Source organism: Drosophila melanogaster, chromosome 3R, assembly GCF_000001215.4.
Source record: "Drosophila melanogaster chromosome 3R".
Classification (NCBI taxonomy): domain Eukaryota; kingdom Metazoa; phylum Arthropoda; class Insecta; order Diptera; family Drosophilidae; genus Drosophila; species Drosophila melanogaster.
Genome location: NT_033777.3, coordinates 4,463,939 through 4,484,307, shown reverse-complemented (window position 1 = coordinate 4,484,307; position 20,369 = coordinate 4,463,939). Strand labels below are relative to the sequence as shown.

The following is a 20,369-nucleotide window of genomic DNA, read 5'->3' as shown; positions in this document are numbered from 1 at the left end:
ACTGTGACTATAATATGCTATGACTGTATAGCGGCTATTGATCCTGGTAAAAAGTATATATACTTTATATGGTCGTACATACATGCTTCCTTCCGCCTTTTATGACTACTTTAGTATAGCATTTTACTCTACGAATAAATGATATAAGAAGGACAACACAGAACACTATCCAAGACCCCGGTCGAGCCACGCCCTGAGCCTGCCCAGAAATGTTTCGGGCAGGAACTAACGAACGATTTCAACAACAAACTATAGTATATCCCGGCGACACTTGCGGAGCTGTTTGCGCAACAACATAGCATTCAATTCGGCCTGCTTTCGCCTCTCTTCTTCCTCGATGGCTCGCCGAATTTCCTCCGCCTCGTTGTTGGCCTTCTCCGAGATGATGTGGACTTCGGGCAGGACGTCCAAGATGCCCTTACGAATGAGGTACTGATAGTTCATCGCCACTGAGTACTTAATCTCCTGGCCAGTTATCGCGCTTAGTTCTTGCCAGTGAATGTACATCCAGTTCTCATTTCGGATATCCTTAATGCTGTTGTAAACTGGAACGAAATCGTCGATCTTTGCAATGAACGTTTTGGCCACATCCATGATCTCGACTTTTTCATGAAATATTTTCATTGACTCGTTGAGTTCGTCGCGAAGCCTCATCAAGTTATTCCACACATCTTCCAAGTCCAGTTGCGCTATCGGGTTGCCCAAGGTAGCGTCCTCGAGCTTCAGAAAGTTGGCGCAGCCGTACCACAGGTTCTTGTAGGGAGTGAAGCTAGCGATTATGCTCTCCAGGAACTCAACAGAGAGTGGCTCCAGCTCAAATAGCTCCTGCCGAAATTGCAGAGTTTGGCTGACCTTCTCGAGCTCCTTAATCAGAGCCCACGTCTTCTTAATGTCCACTGACGTCTCCTGTGCGCGGTTCGTGTTAAACGCCAGTGAGTAGGCCTGCACCTCGTCGTTGAGGGACTCCAGACGCTCCTCGAACGCTTGGCACTCGCTGGCGTGCAGGCGGAGAAAGTCCTCGATGTCCACCTTCTGCTCGTCCTTCAATGTCGATAATCGCACCATTATCTGGTGCGGCCATGCGTACACGTTCCACTTCATGGCGAACTGGTGGTCACTCAGGTTGTAAAAGAAGCTATCCAGCAGGTCGTACTCCAGCCACATGACCTGAATGTCAGCCTTAAGCTCATCCACTAAATCCGGAACAGTCTGCGCAAAGTCGCGAATCTCGTACAGGTGTTCAATGCTAATCGGACGCTCGGCGATTCTGCGGAACATCTCCAGGCAACGGTCCAGCAAAACCTCATTCGTCTCATACATTCGGTCCACATAGTACTCGAATATCCGTCTCACGACTTCAATGCGCTTCTTTATCATGAACTGCTTCATTGTATCCACGTTTATGTAAAACGGTCCAATAGTAATAAAGGCAGGCAGGATTTCGCGCAGTTCCTCCTTCAATCGCTTGTTTTCCAGAATGTCCCGCTTTACCTCCGAGGACGGCTTGTGGGCTTGAGCATATGCCTGCATATAGGTGTTTACATTGAGAAGGTAAAAGTCGATGAATCTCTCGTAGAGTCGGGCGTACGCCCTGAGAGGCAGCACCGCCTTGGCGTAGCAGTTCTTCAGAAGCTCATTCTCCCTCAGGAACCTATCCTCGATAAGCTCCACCGTCAGGATATACAGGTTAGGGGCGAACTTCAAAAAACTCATGACAGACCCATCAATGCATCTTACTCCAGACGATTTCTCCAGGCACTTCTTAAAGATCTCGACCAGCCCCGGCTGGAACTCATCCGGGTCAGTGGAGTAAAACACCTTGCGATCCTCGCTGATGCCAAGGGTCATGGCGAATACAGGTTTTTGAAAGGGGAACTCGGTGTCGATGTAGTTATTGGTCCACTTGTAGTTGGACTTCAGTTCAAGGAATTGCAGGCAGGGGTCGCAAACGAAATGCGAGAAGTTCATCAGCGACGTCTCGAGCAGCACCTCCATTGACTCTTGCATACGGAACTTGACCTGCAGTATAAACCGCGAGATCTTGCACATGAGATAGACCGTCCAGGTGTTGAGGGAGATGTCCAGCCAGCCCTTTCCCAGGGCTCGGAGGACCACGGTGATGACCGTTGTCAGCTGTTGCGGCCAATAGACTTTAAGAAACGTGGCCACGTTGTCGCTATGCGCCTCCTGCGCTTGCAGGAAGTCCACTAGCGCCAGGGGCTTGCTAAAGCTGCAGATGAAGATCGAAAGTGTTTCGATGTACTGGCACTCGATGGCCACTCCGGCCATGGCCTCGATGCCACCGACGCAATAAAACAGACTGGCCTTCAGGTAGTCGTACCGCTTCTCCTGCATGGTTATGCCAAGGGCCTGCAGTTCAAGACGCTCCTTCCCGGAGACGTCCACGGCGAAAGACCGGGGCAGAAATTCCTTGAGGTTGATGTTCCGAAACTGGGGAAATTCCTTGGGCATCTTAAGGATAAACTGCTCCAGCTCGTATAGGGCCATTAGGCGCTCGAACACCAAGTTCACCTCGGAGCGTAGTCGTCTTTTGCACTGCTCAGACACCTTAGCCGCCTGCAGGACCGATTCGATGGGCTTAAAGCTATAAAACACGGTGGACTCAATGTCCTCGTGCAGGACACAATCCACGATCAGCTCCATCAACATAAGCTGCTCCCCCTTGTGCCGCTCGTGAACAGCGGCCTGCAGCCGCTTGATGTACTTGTGCGGGTCCTCAGCCATGAACATGAACTGAAGCTTGGGTACCGTGTAGGTGCATCCGTCCTCCAGCGATAGAAGCGTCCAGAGGTCGGAGTCCTCGTGGTGCGCGGTAACAGCTGCCATGCCCCACTGGCAGTTCAGCAGGCTTTGGTTGTAAGGCAGGTACGCCTTCGCCGGAAGCGGGTAGTGCGCATCTCCGACAACTCCCAGCTCAAACCAGGCCGCCGGAGAGTTGATGTCAAAGTTGCTGTCGTCGAAGTAGCTCAGGGGAAACTTGTGTGGGAAGGCGAACTCGGACATTACATTATACTGCTCCTCGGTGGGCTGCAGCACGTCGTCAGTGAGGCCCGCCTTGGCCAGCTCATTCACCAAGTTAATCTTCTGGTACTGACGACGCCTCCGATCCACTTCGACGTCCTTTGGAAGATGCCGCTTTGGCACGTAGCGGGTCTGGATCACTTTCGGCAGGATCGTGGGCAGCGGAAAACGGTGTGCCTTGCCCATCTTGTCCATCAGAGTGAGCCATCGTTGGGCCTCCTGAATGGGGTAATATACATCAGTAAGCTGATTCCGCGGAATATATAGCTCCTGATAGTTCATCATAGTCGTTCCCGGTCGGGGCGGCATGATGCAAATAGCTTTCTCAGCCTCACGCTTGAATTGACTGTCATCCGGGCCCTTGTTGCTAATTGAGCTGGTGCTGCTCTCATCGAATTCCTGGGAACCTTCATAATTTTGTCCCACCTCTAAGTTCTCCGGATCCATATGAAATATATTGTTAAAGTGGATTTAAATGAGAAAGTGGCGTTCCTTTCAAAGCAGTGTATTTGTTGATTGTTACAAAGCCCGAGCATTAATTACTGCTGTTTAGTCAAATTAAACCAAAAAATTCGATTTTATAAAATTAATGTGAATATGGCGGTCTCAGCAATATTTAATATTTTTATTAAATTATATGTAAACTATTTTATTTCCAAAAGGATACATTGACTTCAGTAAGGTGTTTGCATCGCAGTGAATGAGGCATTTGCGACCATATAAAGCTCACTTTATACTTTCTTGATCAGTATGAACAACCGAGTCGAAATAGCCATATGAACAATCGAATGTAAAATTTGGTCGTTTAATTTGGTATACATTTTTTACTACATTTTTTTAATTTTGAACAATCTTTAATTTCAATTTCAAGCTTCCGTTGTTGTTTATTCATTTTTTATTATTTAGCGCACTTTTATGAGAATTATTTTTTTTGCCGTAAAAGGTTTTACTAAATTCGATAAAGGTAAAAAGAAGCATTTCCGACTCTATAAAATATAATATTCTTGAACAGGCCAACAAGCCGCCCCAAACTACGACGCTAACACGCAAGACTTCACGAGACTTTCACTGTCACAATTACAAAGTAATTTGATTGTAATGCGAATTTCTATAGATATACCATTTTGCAACATCTCGCTCGCAGTAATGCGAATTTCTATAGATATACCATTTTGCAACATCTCGCTCGCAAAGTCGAGGAACCCTCTGACTTTTGTCTGTTTTTCGTCCCTTATAACACCAACAAACCGCCCAAAACTCCCACGCTTTTGAAAAATTTTTTAAATAGTTTATTTTGTTTTTTAAATTTCCTTCGATCTGCTAAAAGAATGTTGGAATTTCTCATTCGCACTTAGTATACGACTTGAGTAACAGGACTTTTAAAGTAGGGGAACTCGATCTTGTTTTGATTACAAGAAATATTAAAAAACATTTAACATTCTACATTCTCTAAATATCGTTTTTATGATGACAATGCTAAATAATGGGTTCCGATAATATCGATAAGTACCGAATTCTCGAAATTCGGTCACTCTTTCCGGAACGGAATCCACAAAGATCATTTTGCCTCGTCTCAGTTCAGCCTTTTTAGATTTTCCATAGCCAGATCTAGATTATCTAGAAACGGAACAGCCAGAACTAGATTATGTCTAGCTCAAATTATTTGGTAAAGAAATCAAATAAATCAAATAGTTAATTTAGTGTAGAATTAAACATGCCAAAAATTACAATCCTGCCACAGAAACCTTTATTTAAAGTTAACTACAAGTTCAAAGAATATTAACGGCCTGTGAAAAGTATTCCCCTCGCAGTCAATTTATGCTTTTGCATTTCATTTGGCTGAGGGTATACGGGTATAGTCGCGACGATCCATATTATTTTTCTGTTTCCTTGGTACCTTCTATGCAGGTTATCAAATCACAAAGATTTTACGCACAATATTATTTAATCTGTAATCCCTATCACAGTCCTTGCGGGCTTCAAATAACCTAAGTCGAGCTTTAAAAATGCTAAAACGGCAACACTCGTGCCAACATTCTGCTTAGTTGCTGCCAACCCAATCTAACATGTTCGAAGTTGCGAGACCGTTTTGTACAAAAATATATTTAAGCGACTGGCAAAACGCGCTCTCTTTGTTGCTGAACGATTTCACTCGCGTCGTCGTTTCCCAAGAAATCCGAAAGATATGGCTAGTTGACTAAGAAGTAATTCGATATTAATATATTTTTTTGGAAGCGCATATAGTTTTATTGGGCTAGATCGCATTTTCTGCATGGTGAAGTCCGTTACGATATGTTGTCGGATATATTTTATGTGCGGTGAGATCCAACGCGGTGTTTGTGTGTGTCTTTTGTTGGCGTTGCTGTTGTTTGTAGCCATCGCCATAGCCATCGGCATCGCAGCCCGCGGTATCGAAGTTTCAGTATCAAAAGCATCGGCAGCCAGCCCAAGCTGAAACTAGTCGATTGTTCAATTCCCAAAAGCGCGGGCCCTTTACACTTGCGTTCGTTCTCCTTCGCGAGTGTGTATTTGTGGCCGTGCACAAGTGCATTTGTGTGTGTGCACTCGGGATTCCTCTTCCATTCCAATCGCCGCTCGACCCCCCCCCCCCCCTTCCACACCATACCTCGCAGGTGAGTATCGCCACAGCCGCGAAAGCATTTTCCAGCTGCTCCCCACCCTCGCCTTGCGATTCGGTGATATTAGTCATCACCGCCATTGCCTGTTTGTTCATGGTTTAATTAAAAAAGTGGCGGTAGTCCACTGTTTCTTGCTCTGCTTCCCGCCACGCCCATTCGCAGCGGCAGCGTCAGTAGGCGATGCCGAAGAGAGTCGCCGTGAAGCAACAGCCAACTAAAAGAGCAAAAGAGCTCACACGTGTCGGTGGCTAAGAGAGAGCGCACAGGGGCGTGGGTGCCCTTCGTGAGAGGGATGAATTATTATTCCAAAGGATTGCCCAGACTTGTTTTCATAGATTCTCTGGTAACCTATTCGTACTTTAATGAATTAAATATTGTTTATTGGATTAATCTGGTTCTATGAAGTGTAAAAAACAATTGACCCTTTCGGTCTACAACTGTAATTCATGAATCACTTATTCAATACAATTTTATATTAAGTAAATTTTGTTGATAACAATGGAAATTATATTGTTGACCATTGTTTCCCAATCGAGATAAAAAAATTCATTATTTGAGGAATGCGGGTATTAGCAGTAGGTACTTCTATGCTACTTCGAATACATAGAATATTTCTTCTTTTTAGTGGTACAACTTCTTCCGTATGAGAAGTATTTTAGCAGCAGCTTAGGTATAGCAGCTAATTCCTTATCCTGAGAACTGACTTTAAATAGTATTAAATAGCCGAACGCATTTCGCTGTCTTCATTGTCTACTGTGTACCTTTGTTGGGTAAGGAGTGCAGTGGTGTGCCGCCTATGTCAGTCAATCAAAAAGTTTCACCTGTCCGCCGAATGCGGAAACGTCGAGAAATGTAGTTGCATTCGCATTTTTTCAGGTTTTTAGGGTCAGCCAACGAGTGCGCTAAATACTTCGATCAGAAATTTATGTATGTGTGTATGTGTGTATGTATGTATGTATGTATGCATATGTATGTATCACCTGGAGAATGTGGTGCGGCATCAATTACCGCTGGCCGGTGGTCAGAAAAGCGAACCTGGAGCTACGTAGAGTCAAGGGCTTTCGCAAATAGATTGCAACAATGCAGTGCTAAAGTGCTAATTGATCGCTTTGCACCTTGGCCCTCGCGTATAGTTATTTGGCTGGCGCGACTGGCTTAGACTCAGTAAACACATTATCTGCTTAGATTGCTCAGAAAACACATCAAATCCAAATATTCATTCGCGTTTACACGGCAAATCTCAAGATTGTGTCTCATTGCCGGGCTTCGATTTTCTCAGAAGAGAGGAGCTATACAATCGGCTGGCTGTATCAGTCACACCCACAAGCAATCTGAAATTATTCGGGCCAACATAAAAATTCGGCCAAAGTCCATGAGATCTTGGTTATAGAGATCGCATGTATTAGTCCTCTGGTTTATATGTACATAGGTGCTCGCTAATATGTGTTTTGGCAGCGCATGCTTAATAAGCACTTTTGGGCTCTGCTATTATGAGGAAAGTTTTTTAACCGGTTTGTCCTATGGAGAAAGAAAAGAACAATGACATCGTACGGGTTCTCTGGCCCCTGAGACTCTCGTCTGAGACTGAGATGCTTGGCCACGATCTTCGTACCATTCGGGGTTAACACATCGTGGGCATAATCATTCGATGGACAGTGACAGCATCGTCAGAGTCAAGAGAACTAGCCTCACCACCTGTTGCGGTGCTATAAAGACAAATGTGCCGTTATCGGCGGTGAGATGGACAGATCCAATTCATGATGGTAATGCGAATCCAGCTATCGTTCGGTTAGGAGGCAAGTCTATGATAAAAGTTTATTAAATGCTTTTGGCATACTTAGGCTCCAGAGCCCTTAAGTAACAAAAGATTTGATATAGCGGTCGATATAACCTATATCTTGAAATATATAATGATCATAATACGCCAATATAAGGATTATAATTCCAAAGGGAAAAGTTGACTAGCGACTGTGATGTCTGGCAATGCAGCCAGTATTTAATTTTAAAAGTATTATTTTTACAGTTATTAGTTTATACAGCCTTTGCCTAATAATGATATCTTATGAATTATATTTAAATACCAAATGAGAACTGTATGGTCGAGTTCCTTGCCTGTTAGTCAGCTAGTAGATGTTTAAGCGAGAATCTTTAATATTATTTTGGCATATCGATAGAAGTGTTACATACATACTTCCCAACGAATCTACTAGGCTATACTTTACGAGTAATGGTGCTCTAAGAATTTACCTCAAAATGGTAAATCGCCTTTATCCTGCATGGTTAAACAAAATATTGTAGAAGAGATGCAATGCATACGAATTTTCGAAATAAAAGAGCACTTTGATATCTTTTGGTAAATGTAACTATATATGTTATTTAAAAAGAAGTAAAAAGCTATAAGTACCATGTACTCACCTTTCCAGCAAATAACATCATTAATATTACAATATTACCGATAGATACCCATTGACCGTCTGCAAGGGTACACAAACTTCGGCTAGTCGAAGCCGGCTTTCTTTCCCGTTTCTTTTTTCGACATTGACGGGACCTACTCGTATACATTTCGCACATTAATTTCATTTACCCAAAGATTCGGACAGTTTTTCTCTGTCGCTTGCTGTTGTCTCTCTCTCATTTTCCCCAGCCTTTCTTTGTGCGTTTTTTGTTTTTTGTTTTTTCTTTCATTGTTTTTGTCGGGTTTTACGTATTTTTGGAAAACTTACCACGCCAGTGTTATGTAAGTCGACCCCTCGATCTCAGCGGCTTCTCCTCAATTTAGAATGCCCGAGGCAGAGTCGCAATAAAACAATAAACAAAACCTCCATTCCTGACACCCGTAACCTATGCTTTGGGAACTATGCATGTGCATAATTACACATCGATGTATTTAAATGCCATTAATGCAGTGCGGCCCTGCGATGGAAACTTTCATCGTGTGTTTCAGCAGCTCGGTCGGTTTTCCGTGGGGTCTGACCTTCCCGAGCAGCCAAACAAATTACAAGTGCACACACATTAATCGGCCAGCCGACCTGAGGTCGTCAGGTGGGAGCGGTCCGCGCGATTCACTTGCGCTTTCGTTTCAATATATCCGACCACGCTTCTGGCGATCCAAGCCAGTGATCGAGGGCCGCCGCCTTTATTTGCTTGCGAGGAGATCGGAATCCCAAGTGTCTTGTGTGGCCTGACTCGATATTTTCAAGACGAGCACTCACACAATTCAAAAAGCATCGCCGCGATTTTCGAAATTTCGTCATTTAAATAAATTAATATTTATTTTTTAACAACGAGGACGGAAGATAATAACACCTTCGCAAATACAATATTACGATATACAAAACAAACAGAAAACAAAACAACAAAACCCAGGTATCTAAGGTATCTAAGAAAATACTTATAAAATTCGCAAAACGAAACAGATATCGCAATCTATCTCCGCACAATATCACAATATGGAAGGACTTTAACCCCCAATTAATTAATGCCGATAGCACTGTTTCTGGCTCCAGCCAACCGCTTATAAGGCAGCTAACTTATAGTTACGATTTTCTTCATTTCTCCCTTTAACCCCATATTTTTGATTAGGTTTTATATATAGCTGGTAAATTTAACGAGAACAGAAAAAAATAATAAGGGAGCTAATCGCCTATCAGATAGAAATAAGCAAGACAAATGATAATATAAAACGATTTCAAATACATTCACAAAATTCTTGATGATTCAGTTTTGAAAAGTTTTTGGCATACCGAAGAAATCCCTTCGACGTTCTAAATATATAAATACAAATATAGTCCACCCTTAACCTACGAAAAATTGCTAAACGAATGTTACGCAGAAAGTAATTGTCAAAAAAAAAAGATTTTTCATTTGACAATGAAAGTATATTATACAAAATTTACCCTTTCTAAAGATTATTTGTTTAATTAAATAATGTCGACTGGTAAAATCTTCACAGAAGAATCAGATTTTATGTTCAGCGTGTGAACGTCAGCAGTTATTTTATTTGTATATATTTTATATATTTAATTATTTTTAAAAAATACAATACCTTTTGTAGAGCATCAGTACACTTCAATTTTGAAACCATATGCGCTACAGTAGAAAAATTTGCAACGAGTCAATGCGTGTCTTAAAGAAGTATAAAAAATGTATTGTTGATTAAAAATCTTTTGACCAAAACTATTGAAAAAATAGAATTTCGAAATGCTATATGTGAAGGATATTTATCTATCTAGTTCCTTTGAAATTTTTAATTTTTACTAAGTGGAATGACTAAAGTTTCTACATGAAACTGCTTGCTCAGCACATAAAAATACGTTTTGTTTCGGAGAGGCAAAAATGTAGTAAAAAAAATGTAGTACAACTTTCCAAATATTATTGTGGGAAGTATTGCCCTCCCCAGCTTATTAATCAGTTCAAATTAATTAAATTTGTCTTTAAACATTCACCGTTCTTTCATCAAAATTATGGTGAAAGAGTCAACAAAATTTTATTTTTTTCTTCTGGTAGTCCGAATTGTTGGTGCGTTTAGCATCTTGTGTACTTTGTGATTTTAGATATCCAAAATATACCGTTTTAAGTGGCGATATACAATCATAATTCACTTACTATTAAGTCAAAGGTACCACAGTCGTTGAATAATTAATTTGTAATTTCCTGTGGACCTGTGGAGATGCACTTCGTCTGCCGATCTATCCACGATATGGGTCTTCGGTACTACGCAACTTGACCATGAATTCCATTTCGGATTACGTGTTGCTATTTCCGTTTTGTAAGCGGGTTAATTTGCGTTGTTTTTGAACGTTGATTGCTGTAACAAATACAAGTAATCTTCAAAACCCTCGATACCAGTATCTGACTTTGACCCGATTAGTAGGTAATACGTTTGCTTTTCGGTCCGCTCTTTATTTGCATATTTGCATACGCAGTTTCGCGCCAAAATATTCAGGTTTAAGTTACATGTTTGTGCATTCTAGAGACTTCGATCGCTCGTAATGGTCCGATGAGGCATTTGAAACAAAGAAACCGCAATGATAGAAATTGAAGATGTGAGAGGTCAACAACTATTTGATACACCTCACTCAGCTCAAGCAGCAATTTAATTATTTAGAATGCAGTATGCAATTGACTCCTTACCATATATATATGTGCATTTTTAAGTTTTAAAGGGTTAATTATATTACGAATTGAATATTTTTAGGTACTTACCATTTTTGAAAACACGTATGTATAAGGCGTGACAACGAGTTGATCCAAACTCGAAACAGATGTCATCGTCTGGTTATCCTTTTTGTCACTCTGCTACTTTCTTGTAGTATTGTGCCCTTTAGTTTACATGAATATATATAATATATAATATATTAATATATTATGTATATATAATAATATATTGTATTGTATAATTGATATCTTCGATATGTAATTTTCAATTTTTTTGACAGCGTCAAACTGTGAAGCAAACCTGGCCCTTGTAACGGACTTTGTTACTAATTACTCTGCTCAAACAGAGATTCATTCGACCGACACGTGCCGGACATTGAACCCATCGAAAACCGCGTATCGGGAAAGAGCAAACACCCAGCCCCGCCCACTCCACGCCCCCAAAGGGAGCTGATGAGGCACTGATGGCCGACAAGGGGTCAGATTTGCATTTGGCTGTGTAGAACAGAAATCGAACGAAAAGAAAGTAGCGAGCGCGGAGAACATAAAATCGTATTTCCAGTTGGCCAAGTTTTTGGGCAGACTGGCTGGTTGACTGACCAGTCCATAATTAGGCCTCGAGCATGCAGGTAACGGTTTACCGTTCTTTCTCTCTCTCTCTCTCTATCTCTGCACCGATCGGGGTTTTTCTCGTTTCCGTTCGGTTGGCCGGGGATTTCCGCTTTCCACTTGTTGCATGCGGTCCCATTTCGCAAGCGTCAAATGCACCCGTCGGTCGGTAAGGTGTCTGCCGCCGCTAATCGTCCGCCCCGTAAACAAGGGTGGCCATCACGGCCAGCGAAGCCATCGACGAAACCGCTAGCATAGAGAGGCTCCGAAAGCGAAAGTGGTTTCGACGACGCTCTAGTGGCCCACAGCCAACTGGCCAGCTAGCCACCTAGCCAAATCGTAGCCATGGATGGAAATGGAAATTGCCAACTGGTCAACGAGTTGTCGCGTCAACCGCTGTTACATCAGAAAACCAACTGTGCCGCAGAAAATGGCGACTTGCCACGGAGAGAAGAAGAGCAGACACAGAAAACGCCGCTTTAAGCTCCCTGCGTGGTTTTTTCTCACTTGGCTCCACTGGGATACACCAGCGGCCAAGAAACCATGGCATTCCAAATAGGTTTTATATGTAGGTTATATTATAGTTAACTAAAATGAAAATAATAGGATCCTCCCATTTAGTATAAAAAGGAAATTATCGTGTTCCTAATCAGGTCATGGTAACGACATTCCTCAAAAAAAAACATGGCTTTTAAGATTTTAAGCAAGAAAAAGTAAAGGGGTTTTCATTTTTATTCAACTCACCATAATTCCCAATTCGTGCTGAATTTTTTATATTTAAAATATTTTGTTACACACATGCAACGAGATTTTGACATGACAATGCCGATTAATATGCATTTTATTCTCTAAAGTGTACTACTTCAGTTCGTTTCGTGGCTTTAAATAGTTTTTTATTATTTAACCCTTTAATAAAATCTAAAGTCAAAATAAAACATTCTATATACATATATATTAATTTTGTCCTCAGCTTATACAAGGTACGAGAACTCTCGATTACTCCACTTTCGGATTTTCCATAGTTAGGGGCTTAAGACTTCCGAGATATTCCGCAATAACTGTGTTGAGCCATACTGCGCCTATTGCTCCGTTGAGCTCCTACATCATCTCCCTTTGAATGTCGGTGCAGCGTGGTGCTAGTTTCTCCACCGGCGCTGTGCATAAATACATAATTTGCAATGTAAGCGCGGTTCGGCCACAAACATGAGCCGTACGAAGACGGACCAGGCCATCTTTGATCGCCGGAGTGGAGCGCCGCGTCAGTTGCATTTCTGGCTCGCTGGAAAACGGTTCACTAGCGGCTTGTGTCTGCCTCTGGGCTCTCGACCACTCTCGCGCTGCTTTTGACTTTTTACCTGTGATAAGCCCTGTGAATGGTGGATACCCGATACCCAACACCCAATACCCAATACCCATAGCCGCCCAGTAGGTACTTGGCGTGATTCACAGTCAAGCCGTATAATCGTTGTACTCGTGAGCGCACTGATCGATTCAACTTCGTCGAGTCGCCGAGGTTGAGGTTTCGATGTTGACGGCTGTCGCCGCCGCTGCCTGATAAGGTTCAGACGCACATCCGACCAGTCGTCAGTTGGCTTAAAAGCGTGCGAGGTGGAGCATCGCGTAAACGGAACAACCGATCGTCCGCCGCAGTTGCCAAATGACCGATTAGCCGACTGCAAATTCGATTTCAATTCCGATTCGAGTGATTCGACGGGCCAAGAAGGCGAGACCCGTGCTGATTGACCAAGTGAGTGTCCGAGTGTGTGCGTGGCCTTGACGAGTGACTGTGATTAGATAGCAAACACCCTCCTAATTAGAAACCCAAACAGCAAGTACTGCCCCATAGGCGAAACTCGAACCAAAACCAAAATACGTAAATAAACGAGTGGCTGGCAGACGGTTAAATATTAAACATAAAGTAGGCAGGTGGTGCGTGGTCCAAGCTAACGCGCTGAGCTCTTGGCCAACCGCATTGTATAATCGCCCCGAAACGTGACGGGACTTCCACCGGTTTAAAGACACAGGTGGATAGGCGACTTATCATCGAATACAATTCGCTAATAAGGAGACAGCTGGCCAACTCAACCAACCTCTGATTGCTGGCTATTGCAAGGGGCCTATTTAAAAAAAAAATTGGCCCCACATTGGAGATTAAATCCCAAGTCCGTGACTCACTTGTCGCTTTTAATATTTGGATCATCATGGGCACACGCTTATCACCCAAGAATGCGTCATGCGCGCTTCCGCCGCGGAGCTCTTGGTCTGCTGTCATCGATTTTCCACTTAATTAGGTTTTCTAAGCGAGCGATTGCCACGGAAAACCCGGTCACCGCCGTGTAATCTACATACACACCCGCCCCTGGGGTGAGTGCGATAAAATCAGCAAGCTCATCAAACTATTTACGCCGTTTTTGCTATTCGGTTCTGCTCTGGCTAGAACGCTTGTGCCTGACTTGCGGGCGTAGCCGCTCTAATTGATTTCAAAAATGCAAGCCGCTCTGCAGCGGGTTCTGACCCAGCCGTGTAAACAATAGCGTGCAGGCACCACGAACCCCTTACGGAGGCGATTATGAACCCAATCTGATAGAACGGCCTTCAGAGCAGGACAGGGTACCGGAAGAGCAACAAGAGCAACGGTGTTGGCTCAGCACCAAACCTGGTCGGCACTCCGGTAGGACGTCTGCTCTAGCACAAGTTGCCACATCGTTTGCTTGCCGGCTTGTGTTTCCCATATTTTGCCTCTACTTCCGAGCACTCTGCCCCGTCGAGCCGCTTACATAAGTGGGGATCCGTCTCCTATGCCGAGCTAGGTGGTGGTGTTGGCTGGTGGCCATCCTTCTGCGGAAACGTCGTCGCAAGCGTTTTTTGTATATTATGCAAATCAAACAGCGAAATCGCAAGTCAACTGCCCGGCCGCGGCCGCCACACCTCGTGGATGCTGTGCCTCCGGGCGAGGCCAACGCGGAAAGCGTGCCACTGACACACAGAGCGAACTACGAGCACCACTCACCGGTTGCGACAGCACCGAATTTCACGCTGGCTGAGGCAATGGCAGCGACCACAAAGCGGCACATTTTTGTCAACGGCTATTGAGCCAGTTGCCTAAGTCTTACGTGTCCATCGGCATCGCCATCACCATCACCATCGCCATGGCCAGTTTATTGCCCATGACATTCAAAAAGCAACCTGAACTGCCGTAACTCACCTGTTCAGATGGCTTTGGTTAGTGCTGGGAAGTATCTTGAAAGTTGTTTATGTATTCGATACATGTCACATAGATGGGAACTCTTCAATGCTTCATGGGTTAGCAATGTGCAACATTGCCCCGAACTTCCTTTGCTCTTTATAAGCGCAAATTCTTTAGAGAAAGCAAAAGCCAACTAAAGTGTGAATTCTTTTACCGATCATACTCATTTACTCATACACAATAAAAATCATTGTATTTACATCCGGTTTTCTGGGAGTTAAAAATGTATAAGATACTTTAGAGCTTACCCTTCTTCGTGAATACCAACGAATTTCGTGTTAACCTTTTTCTACCACGTTTCTAAGCTCGCACATAACGTATTCAATGACAAACCTTATCCTTTCCCATTAATGAGCTTGACTCTGAATGAAAAAAGCGAGACGACGCGAGTGTATCTGCTTTCGCTGGATTTCGTTCGATGCCCCGTCCGGCAATCAATTGATATTCATAAGACGGTGTGGCGAGAACCTGTATTATCCGCGTCGCTGTATCGCTTGAACTTTCTGAGTCCGCGATCAGATCAGAATTGGAATGGCCTGAGCCCACTGTGCTGGAATGTGGAACCTGGATTCCGCTCGGCCGGTACAAAGTGCAGTCTTTGTCCAGTTAGCGGCATCTTAATTGCTCTGGCCAGAAAATAGCAGCTCGCATTGTGCAAGTGGCCAAGTCACGCCCCTCATTACAGCTTCAACTGGGACTGTCTATAATTTCCTGATCTAAAGTGTTGATACACGGGCGAATTGTTAATTGCATGAATCTTGCTTTTAAATGTGTTTTGCCTCTAATGCATTGTCAATTACAGTGTCTGTGCTAAGCGTACTAAGATATAAGCATGCACATGAAAATTGATGCGTAGGTCTGCTGTTTGGCAATTCACGTCAATATCAATTCCAAACCCCCTGGCGGGGTCATAAGTTGGCTCTGATTTAAATACAGCTCTGTCTGGCAGTTCCCTACATTCCCATTAAAATATGTACACACTATAGTCAACAACACCTTTCCGTTCCATTGCAGCTCGGTTAACACACCAAATACAGGACCGATCCCATTACTTGCAACACAGAAACCACAAACAGAAGCGACAACAAAATGGCAATCATACTGCAAGAAGCCCAGAAGTGGTATCGGGACCTAATGGACAATAAAAGCGGTATGTCTGAAAAAGGAGTTATTCGTTGGTCATTCCCTGAGTGCGTCTTTAATTTGCAGATCCTCGCGTTAACGACTTCTTTCTGCTATCCTCGCCACTGCCCACACTTTGTATGTGCATATTCTATGCCTACTTCAGCAAATCCCTGGGGCCCAGGCTGATGGCCAAACGGAAACCGATGGAGTTGCGATCTGTTTTAGTTGTATACAACGCGATACAAACAATATTTAGCGCGTGGATCTTTTATGAGGTAAATGACTCCTGAACGACCAACTTTATCTGGCCATCAGCTTAATCCGTATTTCCCTCCATTGCAGTACTTAATGAGCGGATGGTGGGGCCACTACAGCTTAAAGTGTCAGCCCGTTGACTATAGCACCACTGGCTTGGCCATGCGGGTAAATTGGCCCAAGGCTACTCGTGCGAAAGTAAACTAAAACTCTATTCCACCGTCTAGATGGTCAACATTTGCTGGTGGTACTACATATCTAAGTTCACCGAGTTCTTCGACACACTCTTCTTCATTCTGCGAAAAAAGAACGAGCACGTCTCCACACTACACGTCATCCATCACGGCTGCATGCCGTTCTCCGTCTGGATGGGTCTGAAGTTTGCGCCAGGTACATACATATACATATAGTAATCGCGTTTATAAGGATCGAAAATTTACAGCTCGTTAATTCTCTCGTTCACAGGCGGTCATAGCACTTTCTTTGCCCTTCTCAACTCGTTTGTGCACATTGTAATGTATTTCTACTACATGATCGCCGCCATGGGTCCAAAGTACCAGAAGTACATCTGGTGGAAGAAGTACCTGACCACCTTCCAAATGGTAGTAAAAAATGTTGCCTTCGTCGGCGAGATTTCTAAAGGATCTCCTCTGACTTGCAGGTTCAATTCGTGGCCATTTTCACCCACCAGTTCCAGCTTTTGTTCCGCGAATGTGATTACCCCAAGGGCTTCATGGTCTGGATCGGATTGCACGGCGTTATGTTCCTGTTCCTGTTCTCCGACTTTTACAAAGCGAAATATCTCAACGCAGCTCGACGTCGCCGGCAGGCGGTCAAGGCCAATGGCTATGCCAACGGCTCGGCTTCGAATGGGCACAGCAAGCATCTTGGAGAGGGTGACGCCCTGATTGCAAACGGTTGCAATACTGGGGCTTGCATGGTAGGTCTTAGTGCCACCGCACACCTAATCTGGGGCTAATTGGGGGACACAAGGTCATTCATTCCCTGAGTGATAAAAGTGGAGACTGAGCACACATATTTTCCTTACATACTCAAGGCCCTGACGCCCCGACCTCACCAAGGTGAGCGTCTGGTGCGGGAGGGGCGAGCCGTCGTGGGCTGTTATATCATCATAATTTTGTTGATCAACTTAAAATTCTAACTAGCTGAGTTAGGCAAACAGCACTTGCGAACTCTCAGCATAGGCGGGGGACGTTTCAATTAGCGCTCACATGTGAAGCCGGATGCGAAGGCCCAAGCCCAGTCCCAGCCCAATCTGCCGCCCATTAGAAAAGCACATGGGCGGCATGTTCGCTGCCAGCACACGTGCCATCGTCCAGTGGAGTCTGAACCCATTGAACTCATTGAGCACTCTGTGTTTTCTTTTCAGCCGGTGATGGAGGACGAGTACGTCAAAAGCAAGGGGCAATCGAATGGTGCCTACAAGGAGGGCTTCTTCAAGGAGGGCGTGTTATCCAACAACGATGCCATCTTCAACCCGGACAGCAGTAGTTCTAGTCTGCACCAGCGCAAAGTCAAATAACTGCTGATTAGGTGTACTACGATGATATTCATTATGTTTATGTTAAGTGATTAGCGTGTAACTGAACCAGATTGAAGAACAAGACGAGCAAGAAACTTGGCAGAAGTAGCAGAAGACGATTGGCACGACAGCAGCGAAAAATTAATAGAGCTCGGTTTATGGATTGTTTTTGATAATTTATATTTTAAATACGTACAATACATAAAATCAGTTATGGCAAAAGTCAATCGGATGCGCCGAAACTTACCGAACAAACGCCACCTATGCCCACCCACCCGAACCGTCATTAACTAAAGCTAAGTAGAAAGAGAAGCGGCAGCACAAACTAAGATATAATCAAACCATTTTTACAAACATGTCCTACGGCACCAGTATGAACGTCCCGCTTGAAGCACAAATACGCCTCTGGTGCGCAGAGAAAAGTTATTTTTTGAACGATATTTATAGAGCCATAAAGCCTGTTTAAACCAGCTACAGATACCAATTATAGTGTAGCTTACCGCATACAAACACCAACAAAGACATACATACATACATACTCACTTTAGGTGTAAAATTTTGTATGAACATTTTTGATAACAAATTGAGATGTTACGGCGGCCGAACCTATGATATATGAAAGCTATACATGCTCTCTTCAGTCTGCTCTAAACTCAAAGAAGACGTTATACTATTTGTAGCTTGTTTTGTATATTGAGAGAGAACGGCATTTTGTTGCAATACTTTGTAAAGGTCTAATAGTTAAACTTATTTATACATTGTAGCTAGCTAGCCAATTGCAAAATGCAGCACGACCCAGACCTCCCCTTGGCCTTCCTGGACAATTGTGACAACTAAACGGACGACCGGACCGAAGATCACACTATAGTCAGACAAGAAAGAGTGACAAAGATCATGGAGATAAAGCTTTTATACTGTAAGTGCAAACCGGCTTAAGGACGAAGACAATCAGTTTATTAGTTGGTTGCCGACCAATGTAAATGAATCTTAACAAAAGTTTTCAACTATTTTCGCATTGCATTGAACCTCTTTTTGGTGTGGCTCATATATATTACTTTATTACTACCTATTCAATATCCGCTTGTTTCCATTTTTGGTTTGAAGTTGTTAAACGGTTTTTCAGCGCAGTGAGAAGTATTGGTGACAAATTATTTGTAAGTGTAATTCTGTCTGTTAATCCGTGCGTATGGTTTCGTTGTTAGATTATGTGGCTTAAGCTGACAAGTTCAAAAACTATAGAAAACCTAAATAAAGCTTTTTAATTTATATTAAAACTGTTCAAGAAAATATTTCAATTGTATTAACGCATATTTTGTACGTGTGTATAACTTTCATGACGGGATTGAATCCCTGGGGCCAGTGTACAGTGTAATTGTTAATAAACGAACACATTAAGTGTATTCCCACTTATAACTGATAATTAGAGGCTTTAGAGCCTCTGAGGGTGTGGCAATTGACCCATGTGGCCTATCCCCTAATGAGATTGGACATTGTTTCAGAGAAATACAAGGCATCTTGCCAGCCACGAAAATCTAGAAATAATAAAGGCTTTAAAATAATGCCTTTACTATCAGATGCCTGTTGCTTACTTAACAAAATTTCCGAGAATGGGTCAAGTGTAATATTTTATTTACAAGTCACATATTAATTTACAAATTCTACCGAATTAATATTGCATACACCAGGCCTAACACCTGATGTGCCTTTTGAACTTTTAATAAAAAAGAACTCTTGAAATAATCGCATTAGGAATTACGCTGAGCATGAATCAAATTTCACATTTCCCACTTTATACGACCAAGTAGTGAACCAAATCATAAATATTTTATGAATTACATGAATATTCCAAATAAAACTATATTATATTTATTAAACCAATAACACTATATTATAGGATATATTTAGTGTCTCCCTCCACAAGAAAAGTCCTTTGAACTACGTCGTTGCTAAGTTTTAACTTTAATTTAAGAACTCCTTGCGACGTTTATAACTTAAACCGCAACGAGAAAGGAAGTTAGCCTTGCACCTGTAGCTTATTTGCGTCTGCAGTACTATGACGTCATTTTCAGAATTAAAGGGTATATATGTAGATTCGTTGAAAAGAAAGAAATTTAAAGCGGTTATGGTAGTCCGATCTTAGCGTAAAAGATCAAGCGATTACATACCAAGACTTTGAGAAAAGTAAAAAAAAATTTGGCTGAGCCCCACTACCAAACATATGTTAAAATTAAATTGGAACCTTTTGGGCGTCTTGTTCGTCCCTTAAAAAGCATTTTTTGAAATACTTTACCTAAGCCCATAATTTGTGCTACATGTCATTAAAAACGCGTTTGCAAATGATTATTTGCTTTTCACAATTGTTTTGTCTCAAACAACAGATTAAAATGTAATACCCATTACCCGTAGAGTCAAAGGGTAGACTATAGGTAGGCAGTTTATGTTCTTTTCTGACTCGATAAAGAACATATTACTTCATCAGGACCAATAGACCGTATAAACGTCAAGATCTCTCTTGTTTTTTTTTTTACGATGATCGTTGAACGCTCGGCTGTGCAAAAGTGCAGAAACGTACCAAACAATCGAAAAAATCAAATAACAATACAGATTGCCACTGACTTAATGTACAAATGGGCCAGTACTTAATAGACGCGTACTAATTTTTGGCAAACAAATCCGCTAACAGGCGGCGACAGCTGGGCTGTACAGGCTAATATTTAAGCCCCTCTTGACCTTGTCGGCTCTCGACTCTTGC

The 20,369-nt window shown here is 42.9% G+C and overlaps 2 protein-coding genes across 8 annotated transcripts, besides 1 other annotated feature; one reads left to right on the top strand and one right to left on the bottom strand.

Moving 5' to 3' along the window:
• Nucleotides 1–15: part of a mobile genetic element that runs on past the window's edge.
• A 77-nt stretch (nucleotides 16–92) lies between these two features.
• sac (sterile affecting ciliogenesis) lies at nucleotides 93–3,496 on the bottom strand. Its single transcript, NM_141218.3, has one exon. The coding sequence runs from the start codon at nucleotides 3,487–3,489 to the stop codon at nucleotides 250–252; it is 3,240 nt and encodes a 1,079-aa protein (NP_649475.3). The 5' UTR covers nucleotides 3,490–3,496; the 3' UTR covers nucleotides 93–249.
• A 1,604-nt stretch (nucleotides 3,497–5,100) lies between these two features.
• Nucleotides 5,101–18,887, top strand: CG31523 (uncharacterized protein). Of its 7 annotated transcripts, NM_001275326.2 has the most exons (9): nucleotides 5,202–5,675; nucleotides 11,120–11,467; nucleotides 15,709–15,844; nucleotides 15,904–16,094; nucleotides 16,162–16,242; nucleotides 16,302–16,464; nucleotides 16,540–16,676; nucleotides 16,736–17,014; nucleotides 17,465–18,887. In NM_001275326.2, the coding sequence occupies exons 3-9, from the start codon at nucleotides 15,784–15,786 to the stop codon at nucleotides 17,615–17,617; spliced, it is 1,065 nt and encodes a 354-aa protein (NP_001262255.1). In that variant the 5' UTR covers nucleotides 5,202–5,675; nucleotides 11,120–11,467; nucleotides 15,709–15,783; the 3' UTR covers nucleotides 17,618–18,887. The 7 variants fall into 7 exon arrangements, with proteins under 7 accessions (NP_730846.1, NP_001262255.1, NP_730848.2 ...); NM_169006.2 differs by lacking the exon at nucleotides 11,120–11,467 and having other exon boundaries at nucleotides 5,101–5,246; NM_169008.4 differs by lacking the exon at nucleotides 11,120–11,467 and having other exon boundaries at nucleotides 5,459–5,675.
• Nucleotides 18,888–20,369: the final 1,482 nt, after the last annotated feature.